This window comes from Oncorhynchus kisutch, linkage group LG4, assembly GCF_002021735.2.
Source record: "Oncorhynchus kisutch isolate 150728-3 linkage group LG4, Okis_V2, whole genome shotgun sequence".
Taxonomy (NCBI): Eukaryota; Metazoa; Chordata; class Actinopteri; order Salmoniformes; family Salmonidae; genus Oncorhynchus; species Oncorhynchus kisutch.
The window spans coordinates 45,319,828-45,346,660 of record NC_034177.2 but is presented as its reverse complement, the minus strand read 5'-3'; the positions used below and the strand labels follow the sequence as shown (position 1 = coordinate 45,346,660).

Here is a 26,833-nt window from a genome sequence, read left to right as displayed (position 1 = left end):
AATACCATTATGTAAGGTAAAATAGAAATCCAAACCGATCTGTGCATCAATACTGGTGTATATAGTGAAATGCAGTTTACGGCCCAGCCCTACCACTGTTTTACAATCTCACTAAGTCGAAGATAGAAGCTTCAATGGTTATCCAATCCCACAGTAGAGAAGGTCGTGTGGTCAGATCAGCCAGGGCTGCTGTTTTGATGAGAGAAACATGCCCTTGGCAGTACACATCATTAAAGTAGAAATGGTCAGGAACACAATGGCCTGTGGCTGCTTGATGAAGACCTGTTTCTTAATTGGCACATTAAAGGAGGGTCATCTAGCCATGTCTGGGCTGATGCTGCTGATGAGTCCCTAATAAAGTCAGTCAATGTCCTGTGTCGACAGACTGCAGATGGGCCTTCTCGAGTTGGAGAGCAGTTATCTGCTGGTGCAGAGGCTCTACTCCGTTTGTTTAATCACCCAATCAGACATGGAAGATATTTAATGGCTGTTGAGTAAAGTAAATGATGCCCATTTTGTTTTTGTGTGTGGCTGTTGGCTAGAAGCTAATATCTTCCTTCCCTGTGAAATCTAATCTACATTCTTAGCTGCTATTCCAAATGCTCTTTTGGCATCACAGTATTCTAGCTATGTCAGTTTGGTCTGTTTTTACCCAGATAAGGCAGCTCTCATGTGAATGGTCCAGTGTATTTTAATTCTGGAAATGGTTGCCCCACCCCCACGAGGCTCCACAAAGTGCTGTGTTCCATCAAATATGGTGTGTGCATTGTACGGGCAGCTTCTGGAAAGGCAGGCTGTGGCTGCAGCCTTTATCACACTGCCGGAGTTCAGTTATGAGCGGTATGTTTTCCCTGCTGGGTGTGAGCGCGACACAAATGGTCCGATATGTATATTCACAGGTTCAGTCACTCACTCACGCACACTTCAGCCACAACACATAAAGAACGCACTAGCTTGAATGAACTTGGTCGTATCTCCTCTTTCTAAATATCCAACATTAGGTCTTAACAAAACATTTTGTTAAACTAGTCTTTCTGGTTCCTGTGGTATCTGTATGGAGGAATTTCTGACTTTCTGTGAATTTGAAGGGCTGTAAAATGCATACCCTGTTCTGCTGTAAGAGTATAGGCAAAATGGAAACACTTGAGTAAATGAGGGATACAGGTGTGGTTCCAGAATTAATTAAGCAATTAACTAACATCATGCTTAGGGTCGTGTAAATATGGCGACCTTGGCTATGTCCCCATAGAATGACAATGCCCCCATCGATAGGGCACGAGGTCACTGAATGGTTTGATGAACATGTAAACTATGCCATGTTCGTCAGTCACCAGATCTCTACCCAATTGAACACTTATGGGAGATTCTGGAGCAGCAACAGAGAGCAGTTTTTTCCACCACCATCAAAACACCAAATAATGGAATTTCTCGTGGAGGAATGGTGTCTCATTTCTCCAATAGAGTTCCAGACACTGGCAGAATCTATGCCAAGGTGCATTGAAGCTGTTCTGGCTCGTGGTGGTCCAACGCCCTATTCAGACATTTTATGTTGGTGTTTCCTTTTATTTTGGCAGTTACCTGTATTTGCATCAGAGCGCTTCTGTCCTTGTTCTTGCTGCTTGGGTAATGGGGTAAGTTCGGTCATTTATCCTTGACCTCTGTTAAGGCATCTCAATGGAAGGTTGATGTACTACATTTAAACATTCTCCAAGTTTTTCCAAAGAACACATGGCTGTGTTTATCAGCTGTGGAGATTTCTAGATATGCACCCCATGAGGCAGAGTATTTTTAGCCCAGCAGGTTGAGAACCGTGGCAGGAGAGCTGTATGTAGAGCCGTATGTCTCTAGACACAACGTGAGAACCGTCTGAACTAGAATAAACTGATGTAGGAATGGAGAGCCAATGTCGCTCCGAGAGATTGTCTTCGCCTGCACCCAGCTGTGCTGACAGGTTGAGGAAACCCCCTCACAGCTCCCCCTAATCGACATTCCCCTGACACATGTAGTGTTTATTTTAGTAGATTGAGTTTAGTTAGGGCCATGGTTAGATATTCCCTGCTCCTGGGCCTGTGGAAGACATGTGTTTTCCCCAGAACAGCTGCAGTGTGCAGAATTCCCCTGGACCACAGGGAGGCGGATACCCAGGCCTTGTTGACCAGGCGGTCAGATCCTCAGTCACAGTAGCCTAGGAAACACGTTCTCCGGGGATGAACTTCCTGCTCCAGCCTGGATTAATCAGTTACTTGCATGTTATCTATATTAGTTCATGCTGGTGTTATATAGGCTAGGCTTGATCTCTAACGGGACATTTTGTAATATGATATAACAGACTCTTCTGAACTTAGCCGTAAGCACACCATGTACAGGAGTTTAGAAATTATATTTTTTAAATAACACACCCACCACTCTAATCCATTCCTTTGCCAATGTTTTGCAAAAAAAGGGGAAGACTATCTCTGCTCAGGATAGCACTCGGACCTAATTTCCACTTTATGCGACGGATACTGACGTTGAAATGTTCTGCGTTTCTCAATGTCCCTTGTCCTTTCTTTGCTTCACATTTCTCTAACTTTCTGCTCTTTTTAGGAATGACAGGAAATAGTTAATTGTTGCTTCCCCTTCCAGCACAGGGTAGAAAAACATGAACTGTCCTGATCTTCCTGTTAGAGAAAGGCCTTTTATAACAGGTGTTACTTTCCCAGATAGCTAAGGTTTTATACTATGTCTGGTTATCTCTTACTCACAATGTTGCCTGAGGTGAACACTGACCGTCTGTCTCCCTGTGGGTGTACATGATCCCCCTCAGCTGTTACCAGTGTTGTCCAGGGCTGGATATAGAGTAACTCTGCATCTCCTCTTCCTGTATGCTGGGTGTGCTAAGCTATGCTGTCATCAGGGCACAGAATTAACTGCTGATGCAAGAGAGGGTGCCCATGGTCACAATATAAGATTGCACTGTTGATATTCTCTTTTCAGATGTCTCATAGCCATGCCCACTCTTCAGATGTCCAAAATAGGTTTTGAGAAAGTAGTTCATTCTTTCTTGCCTGAAATAATTACGGATGGCCTATTTGTCTGTATCTGAACTGAAGTTTTATGGGTCTCTGCTGCACAATATGATAGACTATATAACCAGAGGCGTGTACTCACGGATGCCAAAAAGTTTACCTATTAAAAAAAGAACATGAAAGATAAAATGTTGTCTCTGTGTTTCATAAAAATAATAGCCAACCAGCATTGTGCTAAACTGTGAATGATGCTAGCACAACAAATCAAGTGTTAACGGAAGCCAGTTTGGATTTGGCTTCACACCAATCACATCAAAATCAGAATATAATTTATAGAAACACTTGAATTGTTGCATCTCTTTGTTTCGTTGACCTCCAGTGGCTGGCCAGCTAAAATTGTCCCTTACCTAAAATAAGCCATGCATGGAGATAGGGATTTGGATTTGTGGTTTTACTTACATCTCCACACCGGCCAATGCTTATAACGGCGATGCTAACCATAAATTCATACGTTGTGCCCCTGGCCTGAGAGGATCGAAGTTCAGTATGTAGTAGGCTAGTGTTAACTAGCTGGCCTGGTGCATCGTTGTCCATGAAAGGAAGTTAGGCTAACGAGCAAGCATTTTAGCCAGGTAACCAAGGACAATGAACTAAAAGCGTGTACTGTATGACAGTCAGACCTTTTCATCAACATGAAGGAGGGGAGGATGTCGTTTGCGTTTCTCTACAAGTAGGGTGAGTCAACGTGTTTTTTTTTTTACTCACGTGCACATTTGATATCTTTTTAGTTGTCACTATATTAGACTAAGCATAAGTTAGTTGATGTTGAAATGGTGCTGGAATAGTGGAGGCAGCTCCTGTTTTCTTTTAGACTTGCAGTAACTCTGTGGTTACTAACCTACCGTTGATTTAGAGTCTGAAAATGTCGGAAACATTAACGTGCTTGATCCTGCTGTAGGTCATGTAACTGTTCGATACATGTAAAAATGCTTTGTGGACCGTCACCTGACGTATTGCTCTCTGGTTTTGTGATGAAACAGGTTATTGTCTCTGCTTTAGGCCTATACACACAGTGCATTCGGACAGTATTCAGACACCTTGACTTATTCAAAATGTTACGTTACAGCCTTATAAAATGGAGTCAATCGTTTTTTGCCCCCTCATCAATCTACACACACTAACCCATAATTTTGAAATGATTGCAAATGTATAAAATGAGAAATTGAAATCACATTTGCATAAGTATTCAGACCCTTTACTCAGTCCAATGTTGAAGCACCTTTGGCAGCGATTTTATAGCCTCAAGTCTTCTTGGATATGACGCTACAAGCTTGACACACCTGTATTTGGGTAGTTTCCATTATACTCTGCAGATCCTTTCAAGGGCTCTGGCTGGGTCACTCAAGGACATTCAGAGACTTGTACTGAAGCCACTCCTGTGTTGTTTTGACTGTGTGCTTAGGGTTGTTTTTTTTTCATCAAGGATCTCTCTGTACTTTGCTCCGTTAATCTTTGCCTTGACCCTGACTAGTCTCCCAGTCCCTGAAGCTGAAAAACATCCCCACAGCATGATGCTACCACCACAATGCTTCACCTTCGGGATGGTATTGGCCAGGTGATTAGCGGTGCCAGTTTTTCCTTCAGATATGATGCTTGGTATTCAGGCCAAAGAGTTCAATCTTGGTTTCATCAGTCCAGATAATCTGGTTTCCTTGAGGTGCCTTTTGGCAAACTCATAGCGGGCTGTCATGTGCCTTTTTACTGATGTGTGGCTTTCGTGTGACCACTACCATGAAGGCCTGTTTTGGTGGAGTGCTGCAGAGATGGTTGTCCTTCTGGAAGGTTCTCCCATTTCCACAGAGGAACTCTGGAGCTCTGTCTGTGACAATTGGGTTCTTGGTCACCTCCCTGACCAAGTCCCTTCTCCCTCGACTGCTTAGTTTGGCCGGGCAGCCAGCTCTAGGAAGAGACTTCGTGGTTCCAAACTTCCATTTAGGAATGATGGAGGCCACCGTGTTCTTGGGGACCTTCAATGCTGCAGAAATGTTTTGGTACCCTTCCCGAGATCTGTGCCTCGACACAATCCTGTCTCGGAGCTCTACGGACAATTCCTTCAACCTCATTGCTTGATTTTTGCTCTGACATGCACTGTCAATTGTGGGAACTTTTTATAGACAGTTGGGTCCCTTTCCAAATCATGTCCAATTAATTGAATCTACCACAGGTGGACTCCAAGTTGTAGAAACATCTCAAGGATGATCAATGGAAACAGCATGCACCTGAACTGAATTTAGAGTCTCATAGCAAAGGGTCTGAATTCTTATATAAATAAGGTATTTGTTTTACATTTTTTTATACATTGGCAACAATTTCAACATAACTGTTTTGGCTTTGTCATTATGGGGTATTGTGTGTAGATTGACATGTTTTAATCCATTTTAGAATAAAGCTGTAACGTAACAAAGTTACGGTCTGAATACTTTCAGAATGCACGGTATCATTTTGGCAAGGCATAAGAACTAACCTGTTGTAGAGCAAACAACTTCTCCAGTTATTTTACCCGCCCACCGCTACTGGATATAACCTCCCATTTTGCATGCACTTCTCTGAGAGGTTGGGTTAAATGTGGAAGACACATTTCAGTTGAACAACTGACTAGGTATCCACCCTTTCCGTAGAACTAAGAGCCTGTTTTTTTTTTTTTGGTCACACCTTCTCTCGCTGAATTTGTTTCAGCATTTATCCATCGACAGACGTTTCCTGCCAGCAGGATATCAAAACCGAGTGATGTCACAGGTTACCTTGTGTGTCACACTATAATGGTCGCGTTAGGGTGTTGCATCTGTCAAGGCAGCCGCTGTGCTCCGCCTTGGTTTTAAAATGGTAACTGATTGATTGGCCTTAATTTTTTTGCGGTAATGTCCACAAAATTGCTTGATGGCCGTCAAAGACCACAGGCGTCACTCTCGGCTTGATTAAACATTTGTTTTATGTGCGTGTGTGCTCTGTCTCAGTATTTGTGAAGAACTAATACGAGTTCAATATACAGTACCTACTGTGTTTGTGTGACCTCATGGTCTTCATACATGAGTTCCCACAATAAATCATGTTAGTTAAGATCTCATCTTGAGTTCCCTGCCCTCCCATGAGTATAACAAATCCAATGCCTGTTGTGTATGTGTGTAACAATGGTTGTTGAAAGTGCTCCCCACTAAACCCTTTCCTGTTTTGTATTCCCTATATACAGGGCTCCAGAGATCATCCTGGGTCTGCCGTTCTGTGAGGCCATCGACATGTGGTCCCTGGGCTGTGTCATCGCTGAGCTCTTTCTGGGCTGGCCCCTCTACCCAGGAGCACTGGAGTATGACCAGGTAAATCAAAGCACCTGCCTGACATCTCCGAAGCTAGCAGACTGTCAAGGGAAGAGAGCGATACTGACAGAACTGACATCTCAGTGAAGACTGGCCACACACAGACCAGTGTAGCAGTGTAACAGCCCCTGATGCCTGTGTGCTGGTGCATTTTGAATCTAAATGTGATGGTTAAAGCCTCCACTTTTCGTTTGTTTTCTTATTGAAACCCTGTCTTATTTTGTTGGTGCTCTCTAAGCAGTGAAGCATACGAATACAAAAAGTCTCATCTGGACATTAATGGAACAGGAAATTGGCTGTGTCATCTTTGATTATTTCCCTTAGGCCAGTAACTAAGTGATTGGGACTGAGTCCCCCAGCTTAAAGGGGAGACCATGGGAAAGCTCTGTGGTGTGCTGGGGTAGGGCTGTCATTCTTGGGTCTAGTGGTCATTTGGACCACGACCAGGCAGTAGTGCTTTGCTGACCATGAGCCGCCCTGACTGCTACACCGCGCCAGCGCTGGGTCCAGTTCCATGCCACACAGCAAAATGTATTTATAAGCCTAATGCTAGACACACCACGCACACCTCAACCCCCCACCACCACCACCCCCACCCCAAGCCTGCACCATCAGCAGGTTCTCACTTCATTGCTCTCACTGTGTTTGTGCAGCGTTGTGGCAACCCAATTTGAATCTCTATAACATCCAAATCATCAAGCCTTAAACAGAGCCAGTTAATCTCGCCGGTCTCCTGGCTGTATTGAGAGATACAGCGGCAGCTTTGCAGAGTGAGGAAAATCCCCTGCCTCCTGTCCTAACACATGCCCGGTCTTGTAGTTTTAGCAGCTCTAAGGCACAGTGTTTTGGCTGGAAGAGGGTAGATATGACGTACCCTTTCTGAGTAATAGGCCTTACTGGCATTACTGTCAGGGACAGATGCTAACTTGTATTTGTCATACTGTCAGTGTCACTGCTCCCACAGAAGAGCAAGTGTCAAAATCTAAGTCCGGTCTATTGCTGTTTTTAAAAACTATTTTAGTAATGAGCTCATAGGCAGCAATGACGTTGTTTGAATAATAAAGAAGTAGATCTCTTCATTATTGTTTTTGCCATGTTACCAGATGAGCAACATGTCTTTTTGTAAGGTGATTTATTTTTATTTTTTTGCATTTATCTAGGTCACCCTACCTCCACTTTGTGGGATTGGGTTTCCATGGCAATTTTGGAGCACATTACATCTGTCCTGGGCATGTCAAGTGGCTCTCAGCATATTGGCCTGGCAAAGTAGCAAGGGATTAGCAGCAGTACTATAATAGAAGAGTAACCGATATTCCTACTGGAATTATATTTTACAAGTGTGTGACGTGTGTCTATTTACTCCGTTTGGAAGACCTACATGTAACCTTTTTGATTAGCTTGGATTAGTAGAGACCGAAACACCCTGCTTGGCTTAAGTGTCTTTGTCCTGCAGGTATGTTTGGTAGGGCTGGGATAGCCGTGTGCCTGTGTCAGGCTCCCGATGTGGGGGTGACGGAATGCTGCTAATGGGAAGTTCTCCTCGACACCTCTCTCACAAACCTCACAACTCCATGAGCACACTTGGCGGTCCAGTCATTGCATGCCATCAATAGCAGTGCAGTGGTCAGCTCTATTTACGTCCTGCATTAAAATACTATTGTGTAGTTTGTTTTGATGAATATGTGTGTAGTGCCATCAGGGTTTTTTCAAGATCAAAATGGGGGGTTTGGGTGGTTGGCGTGGCTGGGACGTGGCCAATGGTGCGGTCGCCGACCACCATTTTTAGAGGCCCTCCTGTTGACTGCAGTAACAAATGTAAATTTCCTGCAGTTCCACACATCTTGCCATGGCTTATGCTATCTGACTGACTCAAACATAACAAAATCAATGGGGGCCCTATTCAATGACAAAAATACAATACACATTTTTGGGGGGTATTTTTGATTCTCTGTCTAGCTTTTATTTTGGTGATTGTTAGTTCTCGAAGATGATCTTATTTGAAAATATAGGTCCATTATCTTTTCTACATACTTTACATCTGGTGTTAGTAATTTAAGTTGACATGTTTGTCCATTATCCTTAATGTTGGTGATTCCTTTGTAGATGTATTCAGAAAGTATTCGTACCCCATGACTTATTCCACATACAGCCTAAATTCGAAATTGATTAAATATATATTTTTTCATCCTTCTACACACAATGCCCCATAATGACAAAGTGAAAACATGTTTTTAGAAATGTTGTCAAATTTATTAGAGAAATATCTCATTTATATATGTATTCGCACCTGTGAGTCAATATTTTGTAGAAGCATCTTTGGCCGCGATTACAGCTTTTAGTCGACTTCGGTAGTCTGTGTCAGCTTTACACATCTGGATTTGGGATTTTCTCCCTTTCTTCCTTGTAGATTTTCTCTAGCTTTGTTAAGTTAGATTGGTAGCGGTGGTGAACAGCCATCTTCAAGTCTTACCATAGGTTTTCACTTGGATTCCAGTCTGGGCTTTAGCTGGGCCACTCAAGGATTTTCACATTCTTGTTCTGAAGCAATTTCCAACGTGGCTTTGGCTGTATGCTTACGGTCATTGTCCTGTTAGACAGGGGTGAAAATTTCCATTTCCAAGGTTATTTGCACTTTTTGATACAGGTTCAAGGATTTGGCTCCATTCGTTGTTCCCTCTATCCTTACCAGACTCTCAGTCCCTCACTGAAAGCGGACACCATGCTTCATGGTAAGGATGGCGTTAGACTGGTGATGAGCTTTGCCTGGTTTTCTCCAGACATGGAGGGTAAAGGATCTTTTACATTATGATATCTGTCCGCTCTCTCATAAAACCCAGATTGGTATAGTGTAGTAGAGCTCTCATCTCAGCCAAGATACTCTGTACTTCTGTCATTGGGTTCTCGGGACACCTCCCTGACCAAGGTCCTTCTTGCCCGTTTGGTCGGACGGCCAGCTCTAGGCAGAGCATGATCAAAGGAAATTAGATGCACCGGAGCTCATTTTGGAAGTTCATAGCAAAGTGTTGTGAATATTTGTATAAATGAGATTACATTTTCATTTAGTTTCATTTTAATAAATTAGCTAAAAGTAAAAATGTGTTCACTTTGTCATATTTGTGTATAGATGGGTGAGAAAATCTATATAATCAGGCTGTAACACAACAAAATGTGGAATAAGTCAAGGGGTATGAATACTTTCTGAAGGCACTGTATATTAGTAGGTTCAACAAGCAGGTATATGATGTAAACGCTGCAATCATATTGTCTTCCTCTGTCTTTCTCCTACACAGATTCGCTACATATCTCAGACACAAGTGTTGCCGGGGGAGCAACTGCTAAACGCGGGGACCAAGACATCCCGCTTCTTCTGCAAAGAGTCCGACTCGCCTTATGCTTCCTGGAGACTGAAGGTAACATTGACACTCTGATTCCTGAACATGGGCATCCTAGACCAGGGCTAGGTAACTACACTGAACAAAAATATATAAACATCAACATGTGAAATGTTAGTCCCATGTTTCCTGAGCTGAAATAAAAGGTCCTTACACGCACAAAGCTTATTTCTCTCAAATGTTGTGCACAAATTTGTTTACATCCCTGTTAGTGAGCATTTCTCCTTTTGAAAAGATAATCCATCCACCTGACAGGTGTGGCATATCAAGAAGCTGATTAAGCAGCATGATCATTACACTGGTGCACCTTGTGCTGGGGACAATAAAAGGCCACTATAAAATGTGCAGTTTTGTCACACAACACAATGCCACAAAGTTTTGAGGGAGCATGCAATTGGCATGCTGACTGCAGGAATGTCCATTAGAGCTGTTGCTAGAAAGTTGAATGTTCATTTCTCTACCATAAGCTGCCTCACAATCGCAGACCATATATGGCATGGTGTGGGCGAGTGTTTGCTGATGTCAATGTTAACCCCACCGCCACCATGGGGCACTCTTATGGTATTGGCAGGCATAAGCTACAGAACACAAACACAATTGCATTTTATCAATGGCAATTTGAATGCAGAGATACCGTGACAAGATCCTGAGGCCCATCGTCATGCCATTCATCCGCCGCCATCACCTCATGTTTCAGCATTAAAATGCGCGGCCCCGTGATGTAATGATCTGTACACAATTCCTGGAAGCTGAAAATGTCTGTTCTTCCATGGCCTGCATACTCACGACATGCCATCCATTGAGCACATTTGGGATGCTCTGGATTGACGTGTACGACAGCGTGTTCCAGTTCCCGCCAATATCCCTCAACTTCGCCAGCCATTGATTTAGCCGCGGGATGATTTGTCATAGCAGGTGGTAGGGAGGCCGGAACATAATTGTAATAATTTTGAGTACTGCAAATGGGCCACAACTAAGCCAAAAATCTATTGTATTTGATTACATTGAGACACGATCACATATCTATTTTATTTGTGGGAATACTTGGAACAGATTTCCAGAATTATTATTATTATTATTATTATTATTATAAAAAAAAATTTGTTGCTGAACTGGTGATTTTATTTTTCAGGTTTTTGTGCAAAAAATAAATCACGCACGGACCAAAAACCTTACCGCCTGTTGCCGACCCCTGTCATAAACCATCAACAGACCTAGTTCTGAGTACACTAGGTAGAATTCTAGAGAATGCATGTTCACAATTGAAGACTCCTCACATTTTCTGTTTCTGCAGACGACAGAGGAGCATGAGACTGAGACGGGGATGAAATCCAAAGAGGCCAGGAAGTACATTTTTAGCAGTCTGGATGACATAGCACATGTGAGTACAAAACTTTGCTTAAATGTGTCAGATAATCACATCATTCAAAGTACGAATTTGCGTACAAGTAGATTATGATGTGTGAAAACGACCATATGATACAGTAGTGTGACAAGTGAATACCTGTGTATTTTGATACATAGTAGCTAAAGATGTTGGTTTTGTTTTGCTGCCAGGTGAATCTGGTGCTGAATATGGATGGCAGTGACTCGCTGGCAGAGAAGGCAGACCGGATGGAGTTTGTGGGCCTGCTGAAGACCATGTTGCTGATTGATGCTGAGAAGAGGCTCGCTCCCTCAGATGCCCTCAACCATCCCTTTGTCACCATGCAGCACCTTCTTGACTTTCCCCACAGCAATCAGTAAGTCGAACCTAGGGCTAAACAATAACATAACAAACCCAACAAAAGCTCTTCCATGCTCTACCAAGAAATTAACTACAAACTGATTACAGATGGACACTGATCAGAAGTAGGCTGCAGTGTTCCATGAATGTGCTCTGCCCGATTATCCATCTCACCCGTTCTCCTCCCTTTTCTCCAGTGTTCAATCGTGTTTCCACATCATGGATGCCTGTCAATCACGTCCGAACACTTACGATACGCTCAACCGCAACAAAGCACCGTTCCACAGACCCTCAAACAACTCAGCTGGACTGCCAATGGCCTTCAATAAAATGGGATCGGTTCACTCCCAGGTAATCTATTCATCACAATTACAAGAAGCTTAATGTATGGCCTGAATGGATGTAAACTGGAAATCTGTTACATTTATGGTTGGGGTAAATAGACTTCTTATTTAACCAATATTGCCACCTACAGGATTATTGGTGCTATTGAATTGCTATTAATTGCTATTAATATTTACCTTTAATGGTACTGCTGTCTCTCTCATTTCAGTGTCTGAAGTAAATAATGAAAAGAAAAGTTGATTAAACTTAACCCCCCCCATACAGGCTTTGACGCAGTCTGCTCCCTCTGTGATGCATCCTGGGATGCTGCAGACTGGAAATGGTCAGTTTGGGTGTAGCGACTCCTTTCAGCCAGCCCTCATCCTTTGCCCCCCAACCATGCAAGGTATGGAGCGCCTCAAATTAGCACACAGTCGAGTCATTTCATGAGAGATACAATATTAATGCTGGATTTACAGTGGCCTTGTCGATCAAAGTTCAAATCCAATACTAGGCTATGCTTGTTGTTTTTGTAGGTAACCCAAACCAGTCAGGATATGCAGTTCGGATGGAGAGCACGATACCAATGGTGAACCAAGCCCCTCCCATACAGCCTTTGCAGATGCGACCTGGAGTTATGGCACAGGTGAGACTGGCTCACATTGGGGATATGTGTATACAGGGGTCAGATGCCACACTGTACTTAGTTGAGGTCCTTGACTCATGCTAGTCGGAGGTAACACTTTCAAGTGAGGCGGTTTAGGAGTTTGACGCTTCCCTTACCGCATCTTAAAGGTTTATGGCGTGCTAATGATTCCTATCTTGGATCTTTGCAGCAACCGTGGCCAAGTAGAGGCCAGCAAATCCTGGTACCAGCCTGGCAGCAAGTGGCTCCTCCTACCTCCTCTATGTCTTCTGATAATGTGGCTGGCCCACAGAGGCTCAGTGACTGGGGGTGAGTTAGTTCACCATAGAAGAAATGACCTTTTTAACACATACTTAACTTTCCCCTTTCTTTGTACTGTATTAATAAAATGTATATAATGTTGTTGTTTTGCCTTTTTAAAGGAAAGTACGGCAACACAGCAATCATTACACCAACATGATGCAGCCTATTCTAACCAACCAAATGACCATATCCGGTCCACAACCAATCAACATTGGTATTGCACACGTGGTGTGGCCACAGCCACACGCCAACAAGCGGAACCAGACCAGTCAGAACAGGTGAGATTTCCTTCTTCCGCCCAACGCTTCTCCTCTATGTTCCAGTTAGATAGTGTCCATGGCAAATCAATGCTGTTGAATTGACCCGAGTTCATTGTTTCTGGCTTGATAAATACTACTAAATCATAGTCATATTGTTCTTACATAAACAATAGTCAATGTATGGATAAACAACTTTTACTCTACTACCTATTAGGAGCATGAACTACTCACACAACAACAGGGACATCCAAATCTCAATGTGCCGATCTCCAAAGATGTCCGACCGTGTTAGTAACACAGGAGGAGGCGATTCGTCCCATCGGGAGAGGCCTGTGGAGGTTCAGCAGGAAAGAAGTGAAGAAGTGAGCTGCTGTAAGGCAGTGGAGGACGAGCGGATAGATATGTCCCACCAGCAGCGAGAGTCTGTGGTCATCGATGACCTACCCAGCCCCACCCTCAGCGTAATCAGTATCAGCAGTGACACGGATGGGGAGGAGGATTCTTCCTGCAGGTGCAAAGGCGGCTCTGACTGCGAGGCTTGTAAGGGCTCTCTGAACATGGAGAGGGTGTGCTCCCTCAGCAGCCCAGACAGCACCCTCAGCACCAGCTCCTCTGCCTCGGTGCAGTCCAGCCCGTCCCCCTGCAAGAGGCCCAACAGGTACTGCCAAACTGCACAACTTTTGATAACTTGCCTGAGGGGTCAAAGTCTTGATCATCAGTAGCACGCCTGTGCATTTAGTTGTTCTGTTAGTTATTCTGTTATTGATTGTGTTTGTCTGTTTTCAGCATGTCTGAGGATGATGGTCATGGGAGCGGCTGCGAGACGGTAGACTGTTCCCCCGCCTCGGACTCCAGCCAGAGCCACAGCCCTTACCTGGAGAGCCGCTACCTAGGCAACCACAACCATCAGTCCCTGGGTATGACGACGCGTGGCATGGACCCCGAGAACGAGCCCAGCAAGCTCCCAGTGAGAACCATGGTGGTGCCCCCTATGAGGGTGGTGCAGAACAACAACAACATGGACCAGCACACAGACAGAACGGGTCAGTTTCTATTTGGAGAATTTCACATCAAAATTGTTTCAGTATTAACAGTAAGAATAGGCCTATACAGTAATCTTTTGTTTCAGTTTTATGTAATGCAAAGGCCTGGTTAGAACTGATCTCTGAACTGTTTAAAGTTAATTTATGGAATTTCTTTCCTCATTGCATTTGAGCCAATTATTGTGTTGTGACATGGTGGTATACGAAAGATAGCCCTATGGTAAAATAGGGCTATTTGGTAAAATACCAAGTCCGTATTATGGAAAGAACAGCTCAAATATGCAAAGAGAAACAACAGTCCATCATTACTTTAAGACATAAAGGTCAGTCAATCTGGAAAATTTCAAGAACTTCTTAAAGTGCAGTTGCAAAAGCCATCAAGCACTATGATGAAACTGGCTCATGAGGACTGCCACAGGAAAGGAAGACCCAGAGTTACCTCTGCTGCAGGGGATAAGTCCATTAGAATTACCAGCCTCAGAAATTGTAGCCCAAATAAATGCTTCACAGAGTTCAAGTAACACACATCTCAACATCAACTGTTCAGAGGAGGCCTTCATGGTCGAATTGCTGCAAAGAAACCACTACCAAAGGACACCAATAAGAAGAAGAGACTTGCTTCGGCCAAGAAACACGATTTAATGTACATTAGACCGGTGGAAATCTGTCCTTTGGTCTGATGTGTCCAAATTTGATAAATTTGGTTCCAAGCGCTGTGTCTTCGTGAGATGCAGAGTGGGTGAACGGATGATCTCTGCATGTGTGAGTCCCACCGTGAAGCATGGAGGAGGTGTGTTGGTTTTGGGGTGCTTTGCTGGTGACACTGTTGGGGATTTGTTTAGAATTCAAGGCACACTTAACCAGCATGGCTACCACAGCATTCTGCAGCGATGCACCATCCCATCTGGTTTGGGCTTAGTGGGACTATCATTTGTTTTTCAGCAGGACAGTGACCCTACACAAACCTCCAGGCTGTGTAAGGGCTATTTGACCAAGAAGGAGAGTGGTGGAGTGCTGCATCAGATGCCCTGACCTCCACAATCCCCCTCTCAACCCAATTGAGATGGTTTGGGATGAGTTGGACCATAGAGTAAAGGAAAAGCAACCAACAAGTGCTCAGCGTATGTGGGAACTCCTTCAAGACTGTTGGGAAAGCATTCCAGGTGAAGCTGATTTGAGAGAAAGCCAAGGGTGGCTACTTTGAATAATCTAATATAACATATTTTGAACTGTTTAAACTGTTTAACAATTTTTCTATTTCATAGTTTTGATGTCTTCACTAGTATTCTACAATATAGAAAATAGTAAAAATAAAGAAAAACCCTTGAGTGAGTAGGTGTGCAAAAATAAAATAAATACATGTTTTTTGGAGGGGGGGTGTAAGTCAAAGATAATGGACTTATATATTTTATATCAGTATAATCTTTGAGAACTAACAATCACCTAAATTAAATCTAGGTAGTCAGAGAATAGAAAATTCAGAAAACAGTCCATTTTTAGCCGTATTTATTTTGTTTCAGCGAAAGAACACCGCATGGCAAAATTCATGTAATTGTAGAAAATTTGCTTTAAAACCTCAAAGATATCTCTCGGCTCCATGGAGAAATGTGTAGAAATGCAGGAAACAGCTGACTGAAGAGAGGACGGCCGGGATTTGTGTGGTTAAATTACTTTTTGCGGTAACGTGGACTTTTAAAAATGTATTATAGTGTGATGAAAAGTTGTTGCGCTTTGAAATATGTAAGCAAGTCTTTGGTTGTCTAGGCAGTATCAACCAGCACATTCAGTCAGGAGCAGAGGAGAATGACCAATAAGTCATCCAAAATTCCATGACCCTCACAGCCCTGTCTTTACACAGAGCAAAGGACTGTCAGCATACTATGGATTTTTTAGTTATCAAATAAATATAAAAACATTATTTGATTTAAATATAGTTGTTTGCCTTTACTACTAAAGCCCACAGAAACACATTGAATAACACGTACAGAAATACCAAAAAACGTATCATAAGAAACAATGTTTTGAAGTGTCCTAAATCTAGGAGATTTTTTATAATCAGAAAATATACACTGCTCAAAAAAATAAAGGGAACACTTAAACAACACAATGTAACTCCAAGTCAATCACACTTCTGTGAAATCAAACTGTCCACTTAGGAAGCAACACTGACAATAAATTGCACATGCTGTTGTGCAAATGGAATAGACAACAGGTGGAAATTGTAGGGAATTAGCAAGACACCCCCAATAAAGGAGTGGTTCTGCAGGTGAGGACCACAGACCACTTCTCAGTTGCTATTCTTCCTGGCTGATGTTTTGGTCACTTGAATGCTGGCGGTGCTTTCACTCTAGTGGTAGCATGAGACTGAGTCTACAACTCACACAGGTGGCTCAGGTAGTGCAGCTCATCCAGGATGGAACATCAATGCGAGCTGTGGCAAGAAGGTTTGCTGTGTCTGTCAGCGTAGTGTCCAGAGCATGGAGGCGCTACCAGGAGACAGGCCAGTACACCAGGAGACGTGGAGGAGGCCGTAGGAGGGCAACAACCCAGCAGCAGGACCGCTACCTCTGCCTTTGTGCAAGGAGGAGCAGGAGGAGCACTGCCAGAGCCTTGCAAAATGACCTCCAGCAGGCCACAAATGTGCATGTGTCTGCTCAAACGGTCAGAAACAGACTCCATGAGGGTGGTATGAGGGCCCGACGTCCACAGGTGGGGGTTGTGCTTACAGCCCAACACCGTGCAGGATGTTTTTCATTTTCCAGAGAACATCAAGATTGGCAAATCTGCCACTGGCACCCAGTGCTCTTCACAGATGAAAGCAGGTTCACACTGAGCACGTGACAGACATGACAGAGTCTGGAGACGCCGTGGAGAACGTTCTGCTGCCTGCAACATCCTCCAGCATGACCGGTTTGGCGGTGGGTCAGTCATGGTGTGGGGTGGCATTTCTTTGGGGGGCCGCACAGCCCTCCAAGTGCTCGCCAGAGGTAGCCTGACTGCTATTAGGTACCGAGATGAGATGCTCAGACCCCTTGTGAGACCATATGCTGGTGCAGTTGGCCCTGGGTTCCTCCTAATGCAAGACTATGCTGGACCTCATGTGGCTGAGTGTGTCAGCAGTTCCTGCAAGAGGAAGGCATTGATGCTATGCACTGGCCCGCCCGTTCCCCAGACCTGAATCCAATTGAGCACATCTGGGACATCATGTCTCGCTCCATCCACCAACGCCACGTTGCACCACAGACTGTCCAGGAGTTGGCGGATGCTTTAGTCCAGGTCTGGGAGGAGATCCCTCAGGAGACCATCCACCACCTCATCAGGAGCATGCCTAGGCGTTGTAGGGAGGTCATACAGGCACGTGTGATTTTGTTGTCAGCACATTCAACTATGTAAAGAAAAAAGTATTTAATAAGAATATTTCATTCATTCAGATCATTCAGATGTGTTATTTTAGTGTTCCCTTTATTTTTTTGAACAGTGTATATACACAAACACTGTGTTCAGAAAGCAATCAGACCCCTTTACTTTTCCCACATTGTTACATTACAGCCTTATTTTAAAGTTGCTTTAAAAATCAATCTACACCCACTATCCCATGATGATGAAGCAAAAACAGGTTTTTAGAAATTGTTGCAAATGTACAAAAAATAATTACAGTAAAATATCACATTTTTTACTTAAGTATTAAGATTCTTTACTCACTACTTTAAGCACCTTTGGCAGTGATTACAGCCTCAAGTCTTCTTGGGTATGACGCTACAAGCTTGGCACACCTGTATTTGGAGTTTCTCACATTTGTTCTCTGCAGATCCTCTCAGGTTTGATGGGGAGCGTCGCTGCGCAGCAATTTTCAGGTCTCCAGAGATGTTCAGTCGTGTTCAAGTCCGGGCTCTGGCTGGGTAACTCAAGGACATTGAGACTTGTCCCGAAGCCACTCGTGTTGTCTTTGCTGGGTGCTTAGGGTTGTTGTCCTGTTGGAAGGTGTACCTTTGCCCCAGTCAGAGAACCTGCTCCAGAGCGCTCAGAACTTCAAGGATCTTGACTCGTCTCCTTGTCCGTACTGCTGAAAAACATCCCCACAGCGTGATGCTGCCACCATGCTTCACCGTAGGGATTGTGCCAGGTTTTCTCCAGATGTGACACTTGGCATTCAGGCCAAAGAGTTAAATCTTGGTTTCATCAGACCAGATGATCATGTTTCTCTTGGTCTCAGTTTTTAGGTGCCATTTGGCAAACTCCAAGTGGGTTGTCATGTGCCTTTTTACTGAGGAGTGGCTTCCGTCTGGCCGCTCTACCATAAAGCCCTGATTGGTGGAGTGCTGCAGAGATGGTTGTCCTTCTGGAAGGTTCTCCACAGAGGAACTCTAGAGCACTCTGAGTGACCATCAGGTTCTTGGTCACCTCCCTGACTAAGGCCCTTTTCCGATTGCTTAGTTTGGCCGGGCGGCTAGCTCTAGGAAGAGTGTTGGTGGTTCCAAACATCTTCCATTTAAGAATGATGGAGGCCACTGTGTTCTTGGGGACCTTCAATGCTGCAAAATGTTTTGGTACCTTTCCCCAGATCTGTGTCTCGACACAATCCTGTCTCAGAGCTCTACGGACAATTACTTTGACCTCATGGCTTGGTTTTTGCTCTGACATGCACTGCCAACTGTGGGTCCTTTATATAAACAGGTGTGCCTTTCCAATTAATGTCCAATCAATTGAATTTACCACAGGTGGACTCCAATCTAGTTTCAGAAACATCTCAAGGATGAGCAAAGGAAACAGGATGTACTGGAGCTTAATTTGCTTGGGTATTCGAACCAGCGACCTGTCGTTTACCGGCCCTACTCTTTAGCCCCTAAGCTACCTGCCGCCCTTAGCCCTGAAATCGAATCCAAGTGCCATCTGCTGATCTTAAGCCTCAGACCTGGTGCCAAATAGAGATTCTCTCTAGTGGGCCATGCGGATGAAACCGAGATGAATAATCTTACTAGTGGGCTTTATTACCACTAGCAAGGAGGAGCAATTGTATTTCTGTCTGCCGAAGTTTCTCTCTCTGTGTTTATTTCAGCAAAGCATGCTCTTGTTTCCAGTGGGTCCTTATTGGTGTTTTACCCAGTCATATATTAAAATACTTTTTATCTGTTAGTCTCACCGATCCCTTTTCTGGTTTCTCTTGCAGTCTACGAAATCTCGTGCCAGTCCAAAGGGCGTTGCGCTCCCGGACGACTGAACCACCACTCCACACCTCTCCATCCCCGCCAGCAACAGAAGATGACCGCGTTCCAGCAGCAGCCCCTGGGCTTTGGCCAGGTCAGTCCCCCCTTCTTACTGGTGTCTTCCAGGTTTTGTCATTCAAATCTAATTCTACCTGCATAATTTTACTTTGTTGACATTTTAGTAATTTAGCAGGTGCTCTTATCTAGAATGACTTAGACACCACTACAAACTAACGGTTTCTCCCTCTCCTCTGCCCACCCTCAGGTCCAGCATTACGGCTCCTGCAACAAGGAGTGGAACGGAAACTATGGGCAGCACCGGCGGCCGCACGCTTACATCCCTCCCACGGTGCACGGCCATGCTTTCACCCTCCCCCACAGCAGCCCCACCCACAACTCGGGACACCACCCCCAGGCCGCCCTACTCTCCTACCCTCCCTCGGCGCCCGTCGCCCACCTTCTGGCCTCGCCATGCGCCCAGCGGCCCATTCTGCAGCCCACCTACGGCATTGTCCACCAGGTGACCATGGGCATCAACCACCGGCTGCTGCCCTCGCCCACCATCCATCACCAGGGCCAGTACAAACCCCTCTTTCCACCACACTCCTACATCGCCTCGCCTGCCTATACAGGTTTTCCCCTCAGCCCCACCAAACTCAACCAGTACCCTTACATCTGAGAACCAGCCACCCAGGGCCATGGGCCAGCAGGGGCAGCCAGCAGTGACAACTACAACCAAGGCCTTCATCTGTCATCTCTCATGTTATGACGGATAAAGAATCCCCTTTGACTTTAACAAATCATGTTGGTTGATGGTGATGATAATAGAATTGAATCCGTTAGCTTTAAAAAATATAATTGGAAAAAGAATGAATGAATCAGTGAATGATTAAGAAATTCTCACTTTTAATGTGTTTTTGCACATTTGCTCTGCTTTGTCATTTGGATCGAATGGTTCTCTCTATGAAATGGTTCAAATGGAGGGGTTAGAGGTCGTTTTCTCAACCCCCTTTCTGTATTGCCTTCTATCTTAGCACGTGTGCTAATCACATCACTCGTTAAGCCATCCCAGTCTCCAGTGCTAGGACAGCAGAAGTTTGTCTCCGTTCGTTTGTTGGTTCATTGTGGTGTAAAGGTGTTACTGTGTTGTTTGCTAATGTCCTCTATGTTTTCAGTGTGATACTGTCAGTGGTCTGAAAAGGTTGTTCCACACGCTGCATGACGTCGCATGGGCAAAATAACTTTGTTGAGTTGTTGACAGATGCTTAGATGTCACTCTATGTGTACTGTGAGACTTGCTGCATCGTAACTTGTTCCCACACCTAGTAGTGCCTTAAATATATGAGGTTGTTAATGTTACTTATCACACGCGCGTGTATATATATATATATATATAAAATAAATGTACTGGACTGCAGCACTTGAAGATTATTTTTACTCTGATATGCATATCAGATAATCAAATAAGTCTTGCTTATTTGGCCTCATTGTATATTTGAGTAGTTGAGCCTCTTTTACCAGAGGACGCCAGCATGTTTTGCTGTGGCAAATGTTTATTTGGTTTGGACTTTTCCCAAATGAACTAATGTACATAAAACACAATTTGAATGATTTTAATATTTGATAATCAATTTCTAGTCACTTAGTACTTAATTACTAACAGTATTGACACTGTTTTTTTGAAACTGCAGTACAATCTAGATATTAGGTGCTGGTTTGCTGTGTTATGTTTTTTTACAGCCTTGTTGACTATCGACAACGTTGGTTCTTGGTACAGTATGATCTCATTATCTTCAGAACACCTATACAGTGTTTGATATACCCATCTATCAACCTACAGTATAATTGCTGGACTATGTAGTGCTTGACAAGGTGTATTGGTTGAGTGCAATTTGCTTTCATTGTTCCATTTAAATATTTGTCGTCGTCAACTGCTTAGTGCTTATTTTCTACATTCCGTCAGGGAGGAAATATATTTTGAATTTTGTTTTTAATTGCTTGCATGAGCATTAGATTTTTGTTTTTCCTTACTTTTCAAATGCTCTTTCAGCACCAAAGACTAATTCATATCCTAAGCAAGGTAGCTACTCTTTTTCCGTTGACCTCAAGTATTCTGGAGTCATCGAGATAAATATATTTTTAAAAGGTTTGAGGTTTTATTTTCAGCATTTTGGGCAAGTTGTATGATATATTATGTATTGAATGTATCCTAGATAAGCTGCTAGCTATGTACTGATTGACACATCAAAATGATTAACTTAGTTCTTACTGTGTTCTTACTTTTGTATAGTTTTAATTACCATATAATAGAGGTGGATTTTATTTTAGTATAGAGTACTTAATGGCATTAATACTTGTTAGTGCCTCTGTATATTTGCTTTGACGTTTTGAAGTGCGATTGTATCTACTGTATTGCAAGTAATGGAATTTAGCGTTTTTGGTTTTTTCAGTTTTTTTTTGTGTGTGTGTGCCTATAGCATCAGTATTTTATCTTATTAAATATAGGTTGGGTTCATCATTGCATACAGTAATTGATGTGTTGACGATTTTGTTGATTTTTAGTTATTGTTCTGTTAACACGCTCAAAAGCCTACATCTTACTCACATTATCATTGATTGACAGATCTGTATTACCATGCAGATATATTTACTGCAATACATCTATTTGGTCCTTATCTAAACATTGGGCTACAGAGAGGCCTTCTTCACATACGTACTATTTGTTATGAAATGCATCAGTAAGCACTTGTTCAAATTTATTGAACTCTCAATATGCTCATCAGGTTCAGTATAAGGCAAAATCCCACACAGTTTTCATGAAATTGCTGTGCTCTGTGGACTTTGCCTAGAAAAAAAATCATTTTGTCATTTATTTTAAGCCTAAGAAAATGTTCTAAACCCACTTTTTGTATCTAAAGTGGATTGAGAGAGATTTTCTACAGATTCTGACCTATTCCTAGTTGATTGACTGAGGCAAATGTGTGGTATTTTTCTTCAATCTTTAATCCAAACAAGGGGGATTGTCAAATGATGACTGATCTTTTTCGCGTTCAAATCTTGCCACTCCTTTTGTAGTCTCATTACATTGTGGACTGAGAGATTTGTTTACTCACTAGCCCCACAACCCCAGACACACACGGATGCATTTTTTTTGTCATTCTTACTGTCTACAACCTAGTGCCTTTTTTAGATATGTGGTCCAGAGAATAACTGTTGGTCGATAACTCCCTGACCCCTAGGCAGTCCCCTCTCCCGCAGAGGGGTGGCAGTAGAGTCAGACGTGGACGCTCCTCAACAGAATAGAGTATTACACATCCAAGCGGCAGGATGTTAGGATTAAGCAGCCTCTTGTTATTTCAGGACTTCTGCAGCCTGTCTCCAAATCCAAATATGTTTTACATGTTTGCCATCAAGTGAGAAAGCATTCTGCTTCTGGACTCGTGTACAGTATAATAGAGCTGACAAATCCAATGCATTCTTCTCTCTTGAGAAGCTCTTATGGGTGCTGGCTTCTATCTTCAGATCACGCAACCCCAATGCGCAACCTTAGACCATATGGTCTGAATCCATAAAGCTTTTCTACAGAATATAAAAATACAAATGTTATTCTTAGTCAGGGAATATTTTTTTACACTCTTCACCCAAGACACCGTTTATCTCTTATTGGACATGCACAAATGCAAAGCTTTACATACAATGTGAATGTATATGTGGAGTTGAACATATGGTTTGCGGACTTGAAAAAATGTAGTTTTTGTTTTAGTTTTCGATTGGCTACAGAGAATTCTGTTCTGTGTATATGATCAACATCCATATAGCAGCCTTAGTTTTGATATTTGACTTGTTGGTATTTGCTTTAACATCCCACGTAAATATTAGGTCCAAAGTTGTCACATATACTGCAATTGTATTGTTTTATGACTTCCTATATGATTCATTCAGGGTCTTTTGTATTCTACTGTATTAACCTTCCAATCCTTACCACTTTGTTTGATTGCTTTGGATCTTTTTTTGCAGTAATTTCACCTGTTAGCACAAGTTGTATTTCACTTCAATTTATTGGATAATATACGGTATCTAAACAACACAGCATATAGACTTGATTGTGAAATTGGAACTGTTACTGGTTTAATGTGTAGTTTTGTGGCTTTATGATTTTGTTTGCTTTTGATTTTATGCTACACTAGTTTGCCATGTAGCAAATGCACTGTGCAATATATATATATATACATTATGAGGACTGGGACAATTTATTATTTTGGATGTAATGTCTTTTACAGTTTGCGGTCGTATTTCTCTCTAGTTCTCAGTGATTTCAATGTGACCAAGCCTTATGTACTTTGTCATAAAAAGCGGGTTTTCCTGGTGAATATTGGCGAGTGTCAAATTAAGAATTGGTGTACTATTGTCAAGATTCACTTTGAATAAATAAAAAAAATGATATTGCTTCAGCCATCTTGTTTGTCACTGTGTTAACCCAGTTTAGCATAAGGTATTTGCTTTGCTAACTTGTATTTTAGTTTGTCCAATTTCAGATGCAGTACAATACAGTAGATGAAACGGGTCGAAGCCAATAGCACCACCCTGTGCAAGCAGAGTAGAAAAGCACTACCTTTATTTTGATTGCATTGACCATGTACAGTATAGGGCATGGTAAATCATAGTGATGTAGGTGACACCATGTTCCTCAGCTAATGCCTGGAGTGTTCTAAATAATAGCAGACATGTTAATATAAGCTGTCATTTTGAAACCAGGCCAATTTTTAAATAACATGCAATGCTGTTCACAAACCCAGATCTCAAATGTCTCATCACTTATGTATGCGATACCATTGGCCCGCCCTGGCTGCCCCCTGGTGACAACCTGTCCTTTTTGAAGCCCAATTTTAATTCATGCAAATCAAATTGGTGATAGAATTAGCGTTTTCCAGTTGGTTTACTATTGACGACTTATTAGTTTGGTTTGCCATCTATACCCACAAGCGGTCGTCTCTCACTGAGAATGCCAAATATTTTTAGCAGTCAATGCTGGCGTCACTGGCGTGAAATGACGGGTTTGAAAGTAAATATTCTGACGGTGTCGTATGATTTATCAGTTCGGGTTTTTTTTTTTGAATGGGAGACGTTTGTTTTGTCAGAATGACTGAACTCACTACTATGGATATGAGTGCATCTTTAATTTTTCGCAGATAATAGTTTATTACGCGCTAGCAGGTCGACGTGGTGCATGGAGTGTGCCCTACAGACGCATTACACACAAGTGTCAATGCTGCCGTTTTGTGTCAACCTCTGGGAGAGACGGGCTTACGCAGAACCTCTCATTGTCCGCAGTGAAGGATTGATCAAATGTATTTTACAAGATTAAGACTGTTAGATGTATCAAGGATAAACAAATGGCTTCAAAACATGCGTGTAACAGCCTCGATGATTTGATCGCCAGCGGAATAAACAATGCTCGCGCGCTTGGTTCGATTGAATGGATAGGTATGGGGATGGGATCCACCTTATGTTTCCAGAAAAACGGAAAAACACTGGGGCTGAATCGAATGTGGACTAAATGTATTTTATCCGTTGGAATGGTTTTGCTTTTAATGCCGTCGGTCCTAGCTGCTGATGGTAAGAGTTATTTGGTTGATGACAACCTGTTCGAGTAATATTTTTCTTGATTTTGGTAGGACAAACTAATTGGTCTTCATTGAGATGTCGGGCTGTATTATTATAGAGCCGTACCCCAAATTGGTTGCTCTTCAGGTTGGTGGAACTCCTCGTGCCCTGTCCCTATATTATGACTATCAGCTCACACACGGGGATAATGACCGTGGAGAAAGTAGCCCACCACCTAGTTATTTTTTGTCCGTGTAGGAAATTGCGATTTATTACAAAAATCTAGATTTTAGAAGACAACAGCAACAACAAAGCGCCACTTGAAATGTAGCCTATGTGGACACTTCACAAATCCACATTATTATTTTTTATATTCAAACAATTTGGGTGGTAGTGGTTTATTGTGCGTAAATGATGACATTGCGCCTATTTTTGAATGATCTAAATGTCCCACTAGCCGTGTTATCTGTCGCAGACACATTCAAGCTATTGAACGTCCCTAAATCAATACGAATGTTGATTTTCTATAATGCAGCCTCCCAGACACTGTCTTTCGACTTAGTAAAATAACCGCTGGAGTGGCCTTTGTGCCTGGGGTGGCATGCCTGTGTGCAGTCAATATTGCAACGTGCGCGCAGAAGCGCACTTTTAATAATATCCATACTAACTTGATCGACGGTGTTGGCAACATTTGTGGAGGTTATTCACAATATAGAATTTAAAAAAAGAACACAACTCGTGAAACGTTCATACTCATTATTTATAATGCTGTCATAAGAAACTAAAACTAGCCACTAGCCTAAATTGGTTTTCGTTTTTTCTTTTCCTCTCTGATTTGAACCTGATGTTTATTAGCCTATAAGCCTATAATCTCATTGTTCCTAAACAGCTCGTGACTTAGCCATGGGTCTGACCTATACACTTTCAGGTCCTCTCAGATTGCCATAATATACCCCTATTCCTCCATTCATAAAACAATATTGGAATTTGGAATTTGGCGTTTGGCTGTGGTCCAGGGAAGGCTAGATCCACGTACCATTTTGAGAATGAGGTGTTTTTTTCCTGTATTTCCCGAGGGAGGGGGGGGGGGGGTGAGCTGTTCCTTTGAGTCAACATGGAGCCCACTGTGCCTTGTTGCCATGGGAACCGATCTGTCTAACGCTTTTTTTTTCAGACTGGGCTGTATATAGCCTGCCCTATAGCATCTGAATAACCAGTACACGCTCCAATTTGTGTCTGCTTTTAGACAATAGTTTAAGATTGATTTGAAATGATTGGAAATGCTGTGTGATTCGAATAGTACGTGCAAACAAATTGCTTCTTTGTGTAAATGACGGAAGATAGGATTTCACACTGCTCAACGGCATCAACAGGCATTTTGGAGATACAGTACAGTGCATGCCTAGGCCTATAAGCATTTCTTCACAAGAAAACACTGCATTTTGTGCTCCATTTTCTTTCCTGTGTTGTTCTACCATTACACACAACTAGACCTTTCACATTTCTTTAACCAGGCTGTCCATGATGTGGTCATGTCTTGCTGCTGTATCAGTATTGGTGTGGGAAACACTGGCCTTATTCAACCCCATAATAAGATGCCCACAATTTGGATGAATAGTTGGGTTGCTTGGATACTTAGTCTTTTTAATAGATCGGCCTCAAACATGGCCTGTACAGCACCTTGCCCCATGCACTCTGCTTTGCTTCATTAGGGTGATTGCCTGTGCTGTGAAAGTTAATTATGCATTGCTAGAGCCCCTCTCACTGTGTCAGATCTTAAATAGATATTTCCCTTGTACATTAAATACATTATGCATGACGAGCCTCTACAAATCATGTGGTTGGGATGATCTTGTTGGCTAATTTGATTTCTAATCCCAATTAGGTATAGTACTTATTTCCCAATCTATGGGGAATTCTATATCGTGTTCTGAACATGAGAGTATGTTCGA

At 42.8% G+C, this 26,833-nt stretch overlaps 2 protein-coding genes across 9 annotated transcripts in view; both read left to right on the top strand.

Moving 5' to 3' along the window:
- Positions 1-23,728, top strand: part of LOC109888902 (homeodomain-interacting protein kinase 3) — a 46,704-nt gene extending 22,976 nt beyond the window's left edge. The window contains exons 3-15 of the mRNA XM_031823066.1: positions 6,256-6,379; positions 9,670-9,789; positions 11,066-11,152; positions 11,329-11,513; positions 11,695-11,848; positions 12,107-12,227; positions 12,358-12,467; positions 12,658-12,776; positions 12,890-13,048; positions 13,245-13,688; positions 13,817-14,073; positions 19,241-19,371; positions 19,543-23,728. Of these exons, the coding sequence (XP_031678926.1) occupies positions 6,256-6,379; positions 9,670-9,789; positions 11,066-11,152; positions 11,329-11,513; positions 11,695-11,848; positions 12,107-12,227; positions 12,358-12,467; positions 12,658-12,776; positions 12,890-13,048; positions 13,245-13,688; positions 13,817-14,073; positions 19,241-19,371; positions 19,543-19,956 (2,425 nt within the window). The 3' untranslated portion in view covers positions 19,957-23,728. The remainder of the gene's footprint in view (positions 1-6,255; positions 6,380-9,669; positions 9,790-11,065; positions 11,153-11,328; positions 11,514-11,694; positions 11,849-12,106; positions 12,228-12,357; positions 12,468-12,657; positions 12,777-12,889; positions 13,049-13,244; positions 13,689-13,816; positions 14,074-19,240; positions 19,372-19,542) is intronic.
- A 643-nt stretch (positions 23,729-24,371) lies between these two features.
- LOC109889592 (UPF0606 protein KIAA1549L) overlaps positions 24,372-26,833 on the top strand; it is a 36,685-nt gene continuing 34,223 nt past the window's right edge. For all 8 annotated transcript variants that reach the window (XM_031823063.1, XM_031823059.1, XM_031823058.1 and 5 more), the window contains exon 1: positions 24,372-24,893. In XM_031823063.1, the coding sequence (XP_031678923.1) occupies positions 24,671-24,893 (223 nt within the window). In that variant the 5' untranslated portion in view covers positions 24,372-24,670. The remainder of the gene's footprint in view (positions 24,894-26,833) is intronic.